At 48.4% G+C, this 18,756-nt stretch overlaps 2 protein-coding genes across 7 annotated transcripts in view; one reads left to right on the plus strand and one right to left on the minus strand.

Moving 5' to 3' along the window:
• Positions 1-2,552, plus strand: part of Ggact (gamma-glutamylamine cyclotransferase) — a 39,351-nt gene extending 36,799 nt beyond the window's left edge. For all 5 annotated transcript variants that reach the window (XM_077795128.1, XM_077795129.1, XM_026399332.2 and 2 more), the window contains one exon: positions 1,670-2,552. In XM_077795128.1, the coding sequence (XP_077651254.1) occupies positions 1,683-2,132 (450 nt within the window). In that variant the 5' untranslated portion in view covers positions 1,670-1,682 and the 3' untranslated portion in view covers positions 2,133-2,552. The remainder of the gene's footprint in view (positions 1-1,669) is intronic.
• Positions 2,553-3,892: 1,340 nt separating this feature from the next.
• Pcca (propionyl-CoA carboxylase subunit alpha) overlaps positions 3,893-18,756 on the minus strand; it is a 356,906-nt gene continuing 342,042 nt past the window's right edge. Inside the window, exons 22-24 of one of the 2 annotated variants that reach the window (XM_026399298.2) lie at positions 17,011-17,151; positions 6,228-6,305; positions 3,893-4,111 (exon numbers count right to left, since the gene is read on the minus strand). In XM_026399298.2, coding sequence (XP_026255083.1) covers positions 4,043-4,111; positions 6,228-6,305; positions 17,011-17,151 — 288 coding nt within the window. In that variant the 3' untranslated portion in view covers positions 3,893-4,042. The remainder of the gene's footprint in view (positions 4,112-6,227; positions 6,306-17,010; positions 17,152-18,756) is intronic. The other variant, XM_026399302.2, reaches the window with a different exon arrangement.

Consider the following 18,756-nt stretch of genomic DNA (forward strand, 5'->3'; position numbering starts at 1 on the left):
GCAGAGGGCTGAGAGGCAGGGCTTTAAAGAGGCCCAGCTCCTCCTCAACGTGTATCTCCAGGTTTGTCGGAGTCTCTCTGTCCTTAGGTAACAGTCTGGCCCAGACCCAGGTGAGCAGTCAGTGTTTCCCTTCCCCGGGGGCAGGGTGGCTGCTGGCAGTCACAGTGAGTCTCACGGGCACCATCCTCCTGGGACCTGGGGAAGGAAGTGCACAGGTGCCGTGGCTAGGCCTGTGGTCCTACCTGCAGGACCAAGCGCAGACGTGGTACCAAAACCTCCCTCTGTCTGGGGCTGGATTCGGGGACTGTTTTACATATACGCTTGCTTATAATTATTCCTAATGTTTCTATAACAAATATTTATTGTGCCAATTTCAAAGTCCTTTTAAAAAGATTGAAAATTAGTGGCTTAAGAAACTGGAAGTTCTACAAGGCTTTGGCCGAAACCAGGCTGTTCCCCACTGGACAGACAAGTGTGTCTTGAAAGGGCCGCTTTCTCCAAGAAAGCAGCGGTAACGGTGCCTGGCGTTTCCTGGGACCACAGTGCCCACCGCATGGTGGTCAAGAGCAGGGTCACAGGAGCAGCTGTTCACCAGGGCAGGTGTCTGACAGGTCACTGTTGGGGCCCTGTCAAGTGTCCTCTGGCCTTGAAGCTGTTCCACTGGGGGGGATGGGCCAGTGAGGTGTGGGTGTGAGGAGGTTTGTGGTGTCAAGAGGTCAGGCCTGTGGTCCTGAGAGAGGTGGCCTCTGTCAGGTGATGCCTGGTAGGCTGCTGGCACTCAGTGGGCAGCTCAGGAAGGAGGTCCCCTGTGGCATGCTGACTCTGTGGCTCCCCCTGAGCTTGTTGGGCTGCCTGAGCCAGGAGACCTGGGTGGGCTGTGCAGAGCGGCTCTGGGGAGGGGTCAGTCTGCCAGGTGGCACAGAGGTGTCTGGCATGCCCCATCTTCCTGTTAGAGCAGACTGGTGTCTTGTGGCTTTGAGCTTAGCTCTGGGGGCCAACAGGTCCCAAAGTGAAAATCAGGGCTACCAAAAAGTTCTCTCAAATGCATGAAAGATTGTTGAAATCACAAACGTTTGCCTCTTCTCCAGACCAAGGGTTGGCAGACTACAGGTCTGGCCTGGCACTACTTCAAAAGGCCCGCAAGCTAAGAATAGCTTGTACATTTTTAAATGGCTGAAAAAAAAGTCAAAATCTTTCATGACATGTGAAAATTGTAAGAATTTCCAATTCATGTCCATTAAGAAAGTTTGATTGGAGCCGGTGCAGTGGTGCAGGCCTGTAATCCTGCTACATGGGAGTCTGGGGCAGGAGAATCACAAGTTCAAGGCCAGCCTGGACAACTTAGGGAGACCCCCATCTCAAATATTTAAAAAGAAATTAAAAGAGCTAAGGATGCAGCTCAGTGGTAGACTGTGTGCCTAGTGTGCAGAGGCCCTGGGACCACTCCCCACTGAGGGAGAGAAGGAATGGAGGCCGGGAGGAGTAAGTTTGGGAGCTGTCCCGATCCTCCGTGTGTCTATGGTCAGCACCGTGGAGTGGCCCTGAGGGAATGCCAGCCAACAACGCCTGCTGGACATTCTCTCTGGCGCTTTCCACACAGTTTGCACCCCACACGCGGGGGTGGCAGTTCTTCCCACTTCATGACGTGCCTGCACCCTCTCTCCTGCAGCCCCTGCAGACAGATGGCCCTTGTCTTCGTGTACGGCACCCTGAAGCAAGGCCAGCCCAACCACAAAGTCTTGCTGGACTGCGCCAATGGCTCTGCAGCCTTCCAGGGCCGAGGACGCACGGCCAAGCCTTACCCCCTGGTGATTGCTGGTGAACACAGCATCCCCTGGTTGCTCCACCTCCCGGGCAGGGGCCACTGTGTGCTGGGCGAGATCTACAGGGTGGACGAGCGCATGCTGGGCTTCCTTGATGACTTTGAAGGTTGCCCTGACATGTACCAGCGCACCAAGGTGCAGGTGGAGGTGCTCACGTGGGAGGGCAAGGGCTTCCCGGGGGACAGCGTGCAGTGCTTTTTGTACAGCACGGCCACCTACCCGCCCGAGTGGGTCCACCTCCCCTACCACGAGAGCTACGACTCGGAGGGACCCCATGGGCTGCGCTACAACCCACGAGAGAACAGGTGAGAAGGGCCGGTGGGGCCACGGTGAGGAGAGGGCACTCGCTGGGAGACCTCAGCTCAGTCTGTACCCGAATGCTACAGCAGGCTGGTGCCCTTTTCAACAGACATTTGCAAAACTCAATTGGGAAAAAGAAACCAATCTATCTTTTAGTGGAATCGATTTTGCAAATAATTTTGACATCCCAACAGCAAGATCATACTCCTGAATCTTTCCACCCAGTACCACCTCATTGCTTGCTGCTTTAAGGGCCTCATGGGCTTCTGAAAGTACTAGAGGAGGAAGCCTCTGGATCTGAATTCCCCTGAGTGCACTGGAGAACTCATATGCTCTCCTGCTTCCCTCCACTCTGCTCTCCTCTGACCATGATGTCCTCAGTGACTGGAAAGATGGCTGCCGTCAGGTTGGCAGCTGGCTGAATTGATTCTAGCCTGTAGCACCAATAAAGGAAATTTGAGTAAATACTTATTTTGGGTGGTTCAATAATAAAAAAATAAAGAAAAGCATGCTGTACTGGAAATATAGCCTCATTCTTCATAATTATGAGAACACAAACTACTGAAGATGGCACTTAAAATTCAACAAGATGTTTTGGGAATTAAAATATAAAGGTGTTGGTGTTTGTTTGACTCTTATTTTTAAATTTATTTGAATCTAGCAAAATAATGAACACCCACTTGCTGGCATATGCAGGTGAGCACCCAGGTTTCACATGGAGGTTCATCTGCACCCAGACCCCCGCAGCCAGCCCATCACACCTCCTGAAGGCAAGGACTTGGGGGTGGGCCTTTCGAGAAGAACCAACACATTAGCAATTTGTTCTTCAGGCCTGACAGAAGGCTTAGCTTCCAAATACAAACAGCACTTAAAATAATGTTAGCAAGGCACCAAGTACCAATTACTGCCCCCTCCATCTGACGGTCTGTCAGTGGGCTTCACGTCGGCAAGCGGCTCTGCTGCTCGACTCTCTTCTGCTCACCAGCAAAGTCTGCGGTGGATTCCAAGAACTCAGAACAAATGGAAATGCAGCTGCTGCTGCTCAGTGGCCTCGTTCTGGCTGGGGAGCTCACTCACTTTTCAACTTAATGGTAGACTGTGGTCGCTAACTACATCTGGCACAAAAACATGATCATTATTTTTAGTCTCTTTTTCTTAACTGGAAACTTGCTTCACAAAACACAAAGGCAAGGCTGGGTGTCAGCTGAGGAGCTTGGGTGAGACGGCCCGAGGGCCCAGCCCCTGGCATGGGGACGGGACCTGGACAGTGCGCCTGTCCTCGGGACAATGCAGGCCGTGGCCCAGTTCAGCCAGGGGGCCCCAAAGTCACCTCCTGAGGACTCGGCCATCCAGCGTGGCGCCTGCATAGAATCACAGCAGGAAGGGGTTTTGAGAAGTCCTCCTGGCCACCTCGTCCTTAGGAAGTCAGATAATCAGCCCCAGGAGTTAGTCTTCAATCACGGAAGAAGGAAGGTGATCAGATTAGAAGATGGCCAATGCTGATTTACTAGAACTGGAGGCAGAGAACTGGAATCCACATCTCTAAAAGGGATCAATCACAATGAATGCTAGTGTTACGTCAACTGGCACAGCCTGTCGCTTATGTGTACATTGTCTTCATTCGAAAAAAAGGGCAAACTAACATTTAGACAAATGCTTGGTTTTATTGATTTAATTTTGACACCAGGAAATTTCACAGAAGTACAAATCATATGTATAACTGTTTTTATATCAATACAAATTTCCATTGGTGATTTTTTTTTGGCAGAATGTCGGTTTTGACTCTTCTGTGGAATAAATACGAGATGTAGATCCGGCTGCACAGGAGTGTTCCCGTGAAACACTTGACTAAATCGAGTGTGAGAGAATAATACAAATGGCTAATTAAGTCGGATGATGCCTGAAAGGCTATTAATGCTTCATTCCAGCTCCACGAGCAGATCCCCTTCTCCGACTGTGTCTCCAGCTTTACAGTGCACCAGCTTCACCTGGAATTCAAAAAATGGGGAGAAGAGAATCATAAGCTCCAGACTGAAGGCAGCAACCCCTACTCCTTCTCTGGAGGGAACTGACTTTCGGGCCAGGGAGCTCTGGCCTGGGGGCATCCTGAAGATCCTTAGGATGTCCCTCACCTCTCCCTCTGCACCTCTTCTGTCCTTGTCAGCCCAAAGAACGTCTGTATATGTACACACACACACACACACACACACACACAGTCCAAATAGATGCTGTTGCAAAGGAGAAGCTCCCCAGCCCCCGTGTGACGAGAAATGCGACCTTCAGAAGCCTCGAGGCCTGCCCTTGGTGGAATGATATGGAATGTGGAACTATGCCCTCATTCTACCCGTTTCTCCTCAGTGTCAAGTTGTGCTCGCCAAATTTGGGAGGGGCCAGAGTGTGTGGAGACGGTCCTGTGCCTCCCTGGAGGCAGCCACTTGGGTGTGAAAGTGCACATGGATTTGTACTGACTGGCAGACACCCAAAATGCCAGTGACGTCTGGGGTGGTGCGCTGTCCGGTGTCCCCGCCATTCATGGTGAGGGTCCAGCCAGGCTGTTTTATCTCAAACTAGAGCTGAGTTTTTAAGAAGGATGTGAACCCGTGCAGGAATATTCCAAAGCCCTCTCAGCAGATGCCATTTGGACTGCAGTGCCTAAATGACAATCCTGATGTCTCCTCTGATTAGGTGTGAGGTTTTACAGTCACTAGAGTAGAGCCCCTGTCCACTGTGAATCCTTTCTCTAGGAGGAAATATGGCTCCCTCGGCCCAGGGGAGGGGGGTGGCGCAGAGGGACTCCAGCTAGCAGGGGTGGGGCCACAGCACAGAATTGCTCACACCAGCAGCCCCTGAGAAGCAGCTCTGGGCTGCTGAGGGCAAAGGGTCCTGCCTCCCTTGAGACTGCTCCATGACAAAATCCAAAGACACGCAACAGGGCTCACACTGCTGCAGGAAGCGAGGCCACGCTCAGCCCAGCCACTGGGGACCCTCAGCCTGCAGCTGACACCCTTCTTGATCCCCCACAAATCATCACAGATGAAAATGTTAAATAATCCCAAAGAATAATTTTTATGTGAACAGAAACCTACATTTTCTTGTCCACTTTTTTAAATGTCATCAAAATTTTGAAAGGATTCCTGAAACACCACAAATCATGCCCTCCTACTCTGCCAAACCTCCCTGACAAGGTGGGGCCACCTGTACCTGCTCCAGCCTGGCAGCCGGCTCAGGGCTGGCCAGTGTGCATGGGGACCTCTGCTCTACCTGCTGGGAGCTACAGGGACCCCCTTGTCCTTCTCTGAGAATCTGTCCCTTTGACTTCTGGAGTGACAGAAGGAGGCTGTGTCTCTCTCTGATGTAAACCTGGTCGTGAACTGATGGATCTCTCTTTAGACCCAAAGTCCCCACGGTGTGGCCACAGTGCAGGCCACAGCCAGCCTTTGCTGCTGTTGTCACGCCGATCATGCTCCACTGTGCAGATACTACCAAACCAGACACCCTTCAGAAAAGGGTCATTTTCCACTAATGGCATCCCCTGAGTCCTGGGAAGAAAGTGAAACAATTGCTTCACAGGCTTTTTGTTTTCCTCAAAGAAAAATTATATTCAAGAAGTTTCACTCTTAACAAATTTCAGTACTGTCATACCTTTCTCCTCCTTTTCTCCCTGAATCATTAAGGTCCACGTGTGTGCAAGGGCTGCGGATCCTCATGATCTACAACTGAATTGTTCTCTTCATAGAAAAATTATCTTGAAGAGTTACATTAATTTTTGAAATCTGTAAAACCGTTTCCTACTGTGTCACCTAAGTCTCAGATAACTAACTGCCTCCAAGACAGATGTAAACATTAAAAATTAAAGACCCCTTAATTTGAAAGACATTAAGGTGAAGAACAATTGTTCTTTAACTATCTGAACATAATACAGACTTCCAGACTTTCTGGAACCCACTCTGTGAGACAGGGATGAGCAAAGAGCTCCTGGATCTTAACATCTTCCCCAGGGAAGAGAAGTCACCTCTGCAGTCCCTAGCAGGACAAACCATCCATGACTCAAAGGTGGAAGTTCGCCTTTGGTCATAAGGCTGGTGTGGACTGGTGGGAACATACCTTGCCAGTCTTCCCGGCTGCCATACTGTTCTGCATTTTCATGGCTTCAATCACACAAATTTCCTGCCCTTCTGATACCTAGAAAATGAAAGAAGAGTAAGCTGAAGTTTTAAAAGCACTCTAACTTTGCAGTAACATCCAAGAATGAAATCACTAAGGAATTCTTGGTCAAACGTACTGAAATGTATGAATGACCTCCAACATTCCCATTCCAAGTTCATCTTTAGGGGACGGTAGTGAAAGGCCATTCCTTCTATCAACAAGTCCTCATTAGAAAAAAAAAAAATCCCTGATTCTGGAGTATTGCTTGTGGGGGCTTCCCTGGGGACCTTTAAATTTAGCTGCAAAATTGGAATATTTTCTACTTTCCTAAACTGTCCAGAATAGGCAAGTTTCCCAAAACTGAAAGACTGGTGTCGACACCAATGTAAGTGCTGTCAGGTGCAGGTTTTGAAACTGGATAATATTGTTCTAACATTGATTATGGTGACAGCGACAGCTGCCCCTTTACAGGGTCATACCGTGTGTGAGTTTAGCTCAGTGCAGCCATTACCAAAATGGGCACATCTCTGCTGATGGTGCTGGGGAGCATCAGGCTGGCACCTTCCCCTGCAGACACCCCTCCTGACGAAGGACTTCCCCCACCTGGACAACGCCTGCAGCTGGGTTCACAGGCCCCTGCTCAGGCTTCCTGGGTTCCGACGTCTGCCTTATCATGAGGGAAATCCTGGCTGAGCCGGGTTTAAACCCAGTGGGGTGAAGCCAGGGCTTCGACCCAGGAATGGCAGACTAAAAGCCACTCTGTTTATTCACTTTTCTCTGGTCTTGACAGGCAAGCCCCCACGAGCTAGGCCAGATTTTTCTTAGCTTTATGGGAAGGGGCTCTGGGTCTTTGAAATGGCAGGACCAGGGCTCTGCGGGGTGCTGGTGGGCACTGGGGCTGTGCTTGGCCAGTGCTGCACAAGTGCCTGGAGAATGTTCTTTCCTGCAATCCCCAAGTGATCTCCAAGTCCCCTCCCGGCCCCCTGTGGGGCGCAAGCTGTCTCACTGGCAGGGCCGGGACTGAGCTCTGGGTATTCTTTCCTCTGCTGTTCAGGTGGTGGGCTGTTTTTTCCTGGCACAGAAATATAGGAAGAGAGGGGATGCCAAAGCTCCGGAGCTGGCACGGAGGAGACGCCATGCTGCCGAGCGCACAGTGCTCGCTGTCACTGCAGATTCACCTCACCTGGCATCTGCATTCCACACCCGGGGCAGAGCAGTGCTCAGGGGGACAGGGAGGGCAGTACAGTCACCCCGCCCCCCCACATCATTTAGTCCATTTTCTCTCTTCAGAGGAAGGCAGAGACCAAAAAAGAGAGAAAGGCAGGTCCACGAAGTAGCCCAGCCCACAGCCTCCCAGACAGAGCCAGCAACAGGACTCTACTACCCTGACCCAAAGACTGGGCACCCAGGTCACAGGCAGGTGGCTTCCTTGGAAGTGGGCCCGAGTTGCAACAGAACACCATGGAAATTCTGTCCAAAAATTATGATTCAATCTCCACCTCTGGGCTCCGGTCACTATGCCCTTTGCAGATGGACAAGTCCTTGCCACGGGTACTTGCGTGCTGGCCTCCCACACGCCCACCCACTCTGCCTTCCTCCGTGGATATTAGAGCCCAGAGCTGGCTTGGAGCCCTGTCCACCCCTGCCCCTCAGCTTGGGTGGGTGGACACAGCCTCAGTCCTCTGCCAGCAGCTATACCCCTGCTACTACCCGTCCCCACTCATCCCATTGCTAGGGTCTGCTAGGCAGTCAGGGAGCCCCTGCTGCTTCCCTAAACAGATTTGCAGATAAGAGTGAGAAATGAAGCCTGCACGGGAGACAGTGGTCATGCCAAGGGGCAAAGGCCAGCCTGACAATGGTTCCCATAGCAAACATGCTCAAGGCCAGTTAGGCCAAGCCTCAACTGCCCTCCAGGCCCTGCTGCAGCCTGGGCACAGGGGGTGGGCAACGAGTTATGGGCTCTGCCATTACTTCTCATCGGCCATTGGCCCTGGCTAGCTCGGGTGCTCATAACATGGACCATTTGCGAACAGGTGACTGCAAGGGCTAGGTCCCAAATCATTAAGCAGAAGTCCAAAGACTCTGATGTGGCCAGAGACAATCAGAAGTGGGAATCCCAAAATTACAAGTCCCTCTGACTGAAACTGGTGATTAAAAGAAGTCAAAAGGCTCTAGGGGTACTGCTCAGTGTACAGTGCTCACCTAGCATGCTCGGGGCCTTGGGTTGGACCCCCAGTGCTGCATGGAAAAAAATAAAAAGGACACACACACATACACACACACCCACACACACACCAGAGGAAGTACGTCCTGATACAAAGGAATCCTGTCTTCTGCCCGACCAGCGCAGCACTGCAGCACACAGTGTGACCAGGGCTCTCCATGCCTTTCCTGCCTGTTCCCCAGGTCCTCTCCCTGTGACCGTGGCCATACTTACCTCATGATTTACCTTCAAATGAAAACCTGAGTCACCATATCTCCCCTCGGCTTTATCTGTTTCCTAAAGTGTTTGCTCTCACCCATGCCTAAGAGGTAGCTCTTAGAAATCAGTCCCTGATACCCACCCCGCAGCGTTCCCAGAGCATCATTCCACACATGCACACACGTCCACAAACACACAGGTCCACACATGGGCTTCATCCAATTTCAACATATTTCATCCCCCAAAAATCCAGTCGGGGAAACACACACAGTGCAGACTGCACATCGGAGAGTGCAGTTGAAACAAACCACGTGCGGCCAGGGCAGCGGCTGTCCCTGGGCGGTGTGCTCAGGGTCTGGGTGGACTCGAGCCAGGCCCAGGCCCCCCTAAGCAGCATCTCTGGGCTCTGGGTGAGACCCTGCTCTCATCTGAGGCCCTGGAGCTCGTGGCCCACACTGTCCCCACAAGAGCACACCACACATCCCAGCACACGGGAGCTGGGCAGGGGCCCGTGGAGGCAGCACCTTGGGGCCTCCCTGAGGGCTTGGGGAGCTGGGCATTAGCTGGGCTCACCGGGGCCTGCAGGCTTGGGCAGCCAGTGTGCATGGCAGGCCCCGCTCCTGCAGCATGTGCGCACGCTTCTCCAACACTTTTGTGAATCATCTGATAAAGACTTAATGATTGTGACAGGATGTCTCCAGTGTTGGGCTTACTAAATGGTCACAAGCCTGCAAAGTCTTTCTGATGAGCCCAGCCCGCCTGATGTATTTCCCCGCTCCCTGTCTAATTGGTGCAAAGTTTGGAGGCCCGAATCCTATATCTTTCATCCGGCTTATTGCGTCCTCTCCCCTGACACGGGGTCAAGGTTCACATTCGCATCCGATTATCAGAGCGGCACTCATTAAGCGGGAGCCAGCCTTGCCCCCGAATGAGTAGGCTGGAGAGAGAACTCGGCCCATTTACTCAGCAGATTTTCGCATGTTTAGGGGCCTGCACGTCACCCAGCATCGCTCTGTGCTGAAGAGTTTCAGACATCTCCAGCTGATGATTAATTGTGAGTGATGGGAAATAAAATCCAGTAAAGCCAGCTGCTTGCCATGGTTGGCAAAATGACTCTAATGGATAGAGGCTGCCAATTTTCCAGTTTTACTGGCAAGTCTTCCAAGTGTAATTAAGGGAAGTTATAAATGATATGGAAATCTATCAAGTTCCATTTATTTTCAGAGGACTCTTTCCCCAGAGACTTTTATCTTGAAGCTTATAGTATGCTTTGTTGTGCTAATGATTTAAGCCACATCTTGTTTCTGATTAAAGCCCCCAATCTCCTTCTACCAAGTCCTCTTCACTCCTTCCACAAAGATTAAAAGACAGAACTTCCCCGCGCACGTGGCCTCTCTCGGAAAACACGCAGGGACTGGGACACATTTGGCAACGTGTATCCTTCAGACAGCGAACTGCCATCGCCCCTCAGGAAGCTCAAAGGAGGTGCAGGAGAGGAAAGAGGGAGGGATCTCCACCCAACATAAAAGGAGGACCCCAAAAGCGGAGGCTTGAAAGCTGCACTTGCGACCAGATATTGATCAGAAGGGGGTGTCGCCCACTAATGTTATTTGATTTGGAATAAAAGCATGAAAATGATGGCAGAGGCCTCAAATTGGAGACGTGAAGGATGACTGCACAGTATTCCATTTCTCAATTTCATCCTTCAGAGCCACAAAATGGGGGTGATACAGTGACTGGATGAGATTTACAGTAACAGCTGTGGCTTCCCACACAAGGGAGGCCCTTCTAATGGGCTGAGGTCTGCTTGCAACAGACGGGGAGGAACAAAACAAGGTTCCCTATTAAGAGTGTGCAGCCATATCTCTGATAAAGAAAATCATTATGGGAGTCAGGTTTCCTTTAAGACGGCCCCTATCCCCTTTTGTCAATCAAACCCAGGGCTGCTTTAAGGTGCTGTCGTGTAAATATAGGCGAGAGGACACCAGTGGCGTCGAGTTTGTTCCCCCTTGGAAGCCCACTCTCTAGCAACTGTAAAAAATGCAGAGGAAACCGTGCCAGTGGCATATGGCCTTCTACTGTGCTCAACATTCACACAAAAGACAGGTTCATCAGTCATTGGAGTATCTGGATAAAAAATTAGCTCCTGATGGATGGTATTTTGAGCTTACCTGCTGCTACTACATTACCAGAGAAACACAGGTTTTGAAACCCACATGACATTAGAAACTGCAGACCATGAAACACGACACGTGCGTGAGCACATAATGTAAGCCAGATTATACAAAATAATAAATAAGCTATTTAAACCCTCTGCCTAAAATTGGGCCCGCTGCAAGGAACCCTGGGTCACTTCTACGCAGGCCAATTAATGCACAGCATCTGCTGTATAGAAGCGGGGCATGAAGCACTTCCGAATGATTTCGGCAATTAAAAGAAAACTGTTTCCTGCCTCTTCACACAGCAACTGTTTCCCTGCAAGACTGAGCACCAAATCGCCGTGTGCAGCTGAAAAAACCAGTCCCCTTTTGGAGGGAGAAAGGAGGGGGAGGATGCATTTTTATGGGAGAAGGAGCCTTCTTTTGTTGTCCTCCCTTCTGTGTTTGTCTGCCAAATGAGACAGAAGGCTTGGAGGCTTACTGGCCTGCCGCAGTCTCCCCTTCAGCACCGGCCCCCCGAAAACTGGGGATCGGTGTCAACCCTGCCACTACTCCTCACAGGCGAAAACCCCTCAATGCCCTTTCAAAGGCTGTGCTGTCAAGGACAGGTGCCCAGGGCAGTGTCTAGGGCCCTGACTGCTGAGGCAGGCAGCTCTGACTTGGCTAAAAGGCAGCTGGACTCTGGTGATTCCAACTTCCTCTTTCTGAGCTGCTGAGATAGCTGCTACATGTCCCCTCACGGCTCCTGCGGGAGCAGTGTGTACTTTCCCATGTAAAGTGTGCCCTGGTGGGGGCGGGGGAACCCCAGGAGGCTGAAGCATTTAAGCCAGGTGGAACCATCATCAAATTATGAGGAAAGGAGACACGCAGAGAAATGTCCCAAGCCCCTGGCGAGGAGCTGCAGGCCTCCTGGGACTTGCTGAGGGGCGAGGTAACATGTATGACTTGGTTGCTGGCTCAGGACTAGAGGTCTGTTGGGGTCCCCCATCTGGAACTCCCTGGAACCGTGCATTGGGAGGCAGGAGACCAGGAAAGGAGGGCAGATTGTGACCAGTGCAAAGTCAGTCTCAGGTTTCATAAAATTCTTTAACATAAAGAAAAATATTACTCCCTACTGCCCTCTAACTTGAGCCAAAGCCTATATAGTTACAAAAATGCCTTAAGATACCTATAAGAAATCAGTCTGCATTCTCTGCCTCTGTGGAGTAGGCCATGGTAGAGGACTCAGTGAAATTGTGATTGTTCCTTACATTTGTGGAAGACTGAGAAAAGATATTTTGAATCTGTCCAAAGCTGAGGACCATCTTGTTCAGTGATGTTTAAAACAAATACAACATGCCCCTCGTCCCGGGAGAGAGCATTCCTGGGCTTGCAGAAGACTGTCCTACAGTATTTAATTTGCTGATTGATCCATCGAGATATTTTGATCTCATATTGATAATTATCATTAAGTTAAACTGTAAAAACTGCCAAATTGTTGCCAACAAAAAAACTACCCCTCAGATTTAAAAATATATGTTACCTGGAAGAGATTAAATGGCCAAGACCAGGAAAGTTGTTACCTCTGAAGAAGACAGGGCAGGAACCCCACTAGAGAGACCACAGGGCAAGCTCATGGCATGGGTAATATTGTATTGCAATGTAAAATCTGAAGCAAAAATTGTAAAGGTGAACAGAGAACATACTGGTGACTGTGAGACTGTTCTCCATAACCTTCTGTACATTCGTAATATTCCATGATTTAAAGGTTTAAAATGTTGATGAACACAGGAATCTCCACGTGCGTGCTGTGGAATACAATCTGAGGTTTAGGTGCAAAGCTGGCATGTTCCCAAGTAAACTGCTTCAGTAACTACTGCTATGAAATATGTACATGTAATTATTGCCATCATTTTCTAATTCTAAGTCAAGGTATCCAGAAACTGAAAAATCTGTCCAACGGCCTGCCTCGCTCCTCTGCCAGAGAAAGATGCAATCACTGCTCCTGGCTGACAAGGCACCCAGGCTGGTGGCATGGGCACACCCACCAGCAGGACCCATCCAACTCTTCTCACCCAGATAACCTCACAACTACGGCCTTTCTTCAAGATAGGAAAAGTAAAGGTTTTCCAAATCTGTCTGCCACTCCCCAAGGTCAGCCTGAAGCTCTATTGAAGGAGGAGCTCTGGAGACAAAGGGAAGGTGGTCCATCAGGCTGTGCAGTGGGGCCCCTATGTGCCTGGGAACCCCCCCTGGAAGGGACACATGCAAGGAGAAAGAGCCAGGGTGAAATCTGGGTGTTTCTACTAATGATCCCGCAGTGTTTGCACTGGTACTCTACAGAGGATGCCATTTTTTGCCCAAGGCATTGTTCTCAACAATCCCAAATCCCTAATTGCCCTTCTGCTCAATGTCAGTCTCAAAACAAAGGGGATTGTCCTCATCTCAGCCTCACAAAAATATCCCAAAGTCTGTCTTTCTAATAGGAACAGGGCTAAGTGTCATGAGAAACAGCAACAGGTACTAAATGCTTCTCTATTATTTACCTGGATTCACAAACAAATGTCACCAACTAAGGAAGACAGAAATGTAAATGAGCATGCAGCCTTCTTATGTGTTGTGCCTCATTTAATTTTCTGATGCATTAAATAAGATGAATATCTCTAATGCAAATATGAGATTTCTGCAGAACCCAAGGATAACTCAGAAGAGTCTTAACTAAATGCAGTGTTAAAATATTGGGTGGGCTGGCTCTTTTTTTTTCCTGATATCAATACAAATGTGCTCAGAATGGCTTTATTTTACACTTCAAAGTCAAAACAAAAATCATGCAATAAATGTAGCAACTGTTCATCTAATGTTAGCATATGGGAAAAGTGTATTCTGCCTTCATTCTGAAAGAAAATGGACTTTGATCAAGAATATCACAAGTTTAAAAATTAAAAAATTTATAAAAAATGCTAACTTTGATTACCTAAGTGTTCTCAGTTTATGATACATGCATGTAAGATATGTATATTTAAAAATGATAGTGTTGTATGAAAAAGAGGTATTTTTCAAAATGAAATATCATTGTAAAAATATTTTCAGAAAGTATATAGAAAAGGCATATAAAAGTCATTCTATCATTTTCAGATTTAAATCTGTGAATCATGACTTTAATAATCATAGTCCTACTTTGTGGTTTGTTTGCTTTTATGCATTTTACTGTCCTAACATCTCCTGCCTACATAGTCAAGAAAAATCAATTTAATAATCATGTAAAAATGATTTTGCTGCCATACTTAATGTTAAATAGTGCATCACAGAGACTGAAAATATCAGGTGCTTTTGCCATGCAAACCCGGAAAGAATGTCTAGAGCACGGCTCTAGCCCCACCCAAAGATGTCCGGGTGCTTCTCAAGTCCAAGCAGCCAGCCCAAGTCTCTTCTTCCTAAGGTTTTTAAACTGCTCAATTGCTCACTTCACAAAACAGATTCTTCATTTATGGTTTATGTCACTTTTGGAGAACTTATTGCTGACCCAACATTCTATATGTGTCAAGTTTTGCTAATGGTCAACATAAAAATGATAGATTGCTGGAAGTTAAATTACAAATAATGTTTCAGAGTAAAACAGAATGCTCGCAGGCCCTTGGTTGGTATTGTGTCCCTGATTCCCCTGAAAACACACGGAGTAACTGATTGCATCATCTTCGTACTGACCACAGTGGAAACTTGCTCAGCTTTTGTTACATTCTGAGAAAAACCTAATGTGCCCTTCAGTGTTAAAATAATTTGAATCAACAAAACTTAAAAGCTACAAGTAGTATTTTCTTATAATGGCCTAATGGAGTAAGTGCTATGCTTTTGGTCCAAGTAAAGTTTCTTATGTTTTAATTACACAAGACAGAATTTAACTATAGAAGTTGCTTTAAGAGCGGAATTTCTCACCCTCATTTGGTTTCAGTATTAGGGGTTTGGGACATTCTTCACTCATAATAGTAATTCAAGAGTAAAGACTGTTTTATCACAATACAATGGCACAGAATATGAAAAGAAGTTCTGCAAGGACCCAAAGAGAGGAATAAAAGGAAGCGTATGCTATGCCCACCTGACCAGCGTGGGCACGCATGGGAAAAGAGCATTCCTGAAGAGGATGCAGGATGCGGAGATGACGAGCCACTTCCCTGGGTGGCCTCCACGAACTCTGACTTTAAGGGACACATCATATAGGCCTCACTGCTCCACAGTGACACTGTTTCTAACAATGAGTCCTCAAATTACACCATTCTCAGTACCCACATTTAACTATGGGTGGATGCTTTCAGTATCTGAGCCACCCCAATGAAGCAAACACTAATATCACATTGTTCCCTTCCACCAAATGCCTTGCTTTCCCACATTAAATTATTAACCAGGAAATGGAAAGTATGAAGGCTAAACCCCTTTGGTATGTGGAAAAGCCAGGCCAGGAGACAGCACTTGTTAAACAAGAGGCTGCACTGGCCTGGCCTAGCAAGCTCCTGCTTCCTGCCTGCTGAGCCACCCCAAGCTGGGCAAATGGGGGCCGGCACCGTAACCTCGACCTCCCGTCCCTCTGCTTCAGGCAGGTGGCGCGCCCCTCCTCCCTGCCCTGCCTCTCGGCTTAGGCTTGGACTCGGCTTAGGCTTGGACTCGGCTTAGGCTTGGACTCGGGTGTTAGAAAAGTAAGGATTTAGGATAAACACATTACTTGAAAAAAAAAAAAAAAGCACAAATGTGATTTTCAAATTAAAGCCACACAATCAGGACTGACAAGCTCAGACGGGCAGTGTATATACTCTACAGCTTCCAGAAAAACTTTAAGAAGGAAAATGAACAGACACCCTGCACACTGTGTGCTAGCCTGCCAGGAGTCCTTAGAAGAGCCCCCTGTTCCTCCGCCAATGGAGCGTGTGCCTGTGCGATGGTTAGCATGGGGGCCAGGAGCCGTCCTCCGTGTCCGCCCCTGGGGAAGCAGAACGCAGGCAAACACTGCCCTGTACACGTGTCATTCCCGTGGATCACCTCTCCCGCCTCCTAACCCTCGGGGTCAGTCCTAGCCAGTGCTTTCTTCCAGGAATAGCCATGCTTTCAAAACGGGCAGCGATTCACAGCCACTTCACCTCCGATGCTTTTCCAGAAAGCTAGTGGCTCTATTTCTGTATCATCAGGTGCAGCTGTTGCCAACGCCACATCTCAATTTCAGGCTGTGCACCTAAAACACCTGAATGAACCTCATCACGTTTATTAATATTCCTTTACTGTAGATACTTTTCTAGAAGCCAGTGCCAACTCCGTGAGTTTTCCTCAGTGTTAAGAGGATATTTTCCCTGTATTAATAAAGAAATCTGGAGGCATTTAGTATAATCTTGACAGGAAAAGATGTAAACCCCAATGACTTCACTGAGGTATAAAATGGAATCGCCTTATCATCCATGACAGTCTGTCATGTTTGGCTGCTACTTTCCTGCACATAAATAAAAATGCAAGTACTTAAGTGCCTCTAGAAACCTTCTGCTGCATCTTAAAGGGTTTTCATTTCACTTTTTCTGCTAATCAATAGAGATTTCTGTCTATACTTTAAGAAATGCATACATCCTACCAGGTCATCCAGGGCGAGCTGTCTTGGGACTGCACATGTGAGGGAATGTTAATATGGCTTTGATCTATGCTTTAGTGACACCAGGCCAAGATGAAAAACTTCAAACTGTGATCCTATGTTTTGTTTACCAAATGACGGAAGCATTCTGGTACCATACAGATTACAGGGTTGTCCTGCCCTTAACTCTCCTTCCCAACTAGACGTTTATTTCAGAAGTCATGCAGAAAGTCCCCCAGCAGAGGACTGTTTCTTAACATGAGTTCTTCAAGGGTATGTTAAGCACAAGTGCTGGAAAGTAAATAGCAATTCTAAGTAAAATCTTCTCAAAACACTGAATTTGGGAAATAAGAGAATAAACCTGGCCTTCTTTCAGCGGCAGCTCCAGATCACTGGGGAGGGGTGGTGCTCAGGTGTCACTAAGTCAGTCAAACCTCAAACAGGGAGATGGAGAATTCACAAGGTCTGCTTTGCTGTTTTGTGGGGGTCATTTAAGGCAAGGAAAAACAGCCACGGTTGTGACGTCGTGGAGAGTAATTCTGAGCTACCAGGACCCTCTGGGATAGGCATGGCCCTTACCATGTCCCCTGGCTTGACGGAGACAGCCACCACCACTCCAGGCATCGGGGAACGCAGGATACTGCTTGTGTCCTCAGTCACTTTTTCCAGCATAAACTTGTTCAATTCTGCAGCGAGTTTGGTTAAAACACGTACCTTGTACTTAAGGGGGGGAAAAAAAAAAACGTAAGGAGTTTAACAGATGAACTTTTCCTCCAAAGCAGCACTCATTCAAAATCAGGATTTAGCTTTTAAAGGAAAATTCCAATAATAGCCTTTTAAGTCACATGCTTAAATTCCTTGTACGTAACACCCAAATACATTATCTTCTTCTACTGTCAGTCAGCCATCTAAGAAATTTCTTGAAACAAAAAACAACTCCTTAATTAGCAATATATAATAATCATCGTGGAGTCTTGAGAAAAACATCTTAACACTTCACAAAGACCACAGTATGAATCTGCCGGTGTCCCTTCACCGCTTACAAACTGCAGACTGGTGGGCTGGGTCGCTGAGGGCTGAGGCGCTGACGCTGTGAGCTCACATCAGTAGATGGCAGCAGATCGCTGTCGCAGGGCTCCCGCACCCGCCAGAGAGCCGCTGCACCGTGTGCACCCACAAGTTAAGACAAAGGGTTTCAGTGTTTGTTTTGGGTGAACAATCTTTAAAATCCAGATCTTTTCCAATGGCATAAAATGTTACATGGGCAACTGAAAAAGTCAGCTAGCCTTTTTAAGCACATCACGCAGTCTTTCTGCCATGACAGGATGGGAGGGTGGATATCACGAGAACACCTTCCCAGCTGGGGCCAGAGTATCAAGGCTTTCCACACACAAGGTGCACAGCCAAGGGTTTCAGGGCCCCTCTTGTAGGACGCACCTTAAAGTGGGTCCAGGCCCACTGAACACTTCTAATAGAGAATTTCTACCAGACAGGAAAAAATCCTATCTCTGGGAATCCGTTTTGATTTGATTCATCCAAACGGAAAGGAGAAGAAATGGCTGGAGGAAGTGCTACTGAAGACTTCTGGACTCCCACCAACCAAACCTCTGGGGCGAGTGGCAGCCCGCTTTGAGGAGAGCTGCTGCAACCCGAGGCCTCCTGTGGGCACCGTGATGGCAGCGACGCCAAGACGAAATCCAATTTGCCCTTGGATTCTGTACAGAGGCAGCGAGACCTCCAAGTAGGCTCTTTGCAGGGCCTCTTTAAAAGGAGAGGGGAGGGCCCCGATGAAGAGCTTTGATGGCCTAGGTTCCGAGTAGAATTGCGACACTGTGACAGGTTGAATAATAACATCTTTTGCATGTTTCTTTACTCCTGAGTGTGTGTTTTGCAATCAAGACATACAAGCATCTGCCAGTTTCTGAAGGATATGATCCTTAAGTGAAATTACAGTGCAAATAAAAGCTTTTTGCTCCTATTAAAATTCATCTGAGTCATAAGTGGCAAGGGAAAAAGCAAGGAGAGTGCATGCTGCTGTCAGTCTAATAAACATTCTGGGCAGAGGGACTATTTATCAACGATGAATTGTACCTCCAAGTCCTTCATTAAACCTATGGGGGGGGAGAAAAGGGGGGAATATAATTGGGCCAGATTGCACAGTGCTAGTATCTGCCTCTGCCTTGGAAGGGAAAATCCAGGATTGAGGAAGGCGTGGGAGTCCACCAGAAGTTACTTTCCTGCGGGCAGCGCCCTGGGGTGTCCTTCTCTGGGACTGGTCAGCACGGTGCCCCTTCAGCTTCCATGCTGCACACAGGTCGGTTTTTG

The sequence above is a fragment of the Urocitellus parryii genome, chromosome 2, assembly GCF_045843805.1.
Source record: "Urocitellus parryii isolate mUroPar1 chromosome 2, mUroPar1.hap1, whole genome shotgun sequence".
NCBI lineage: Eukaryota > Metazoa > Chordata > Mammalia > Rodentia > Sciuridae > Urocitellus > Urocitellus parryii.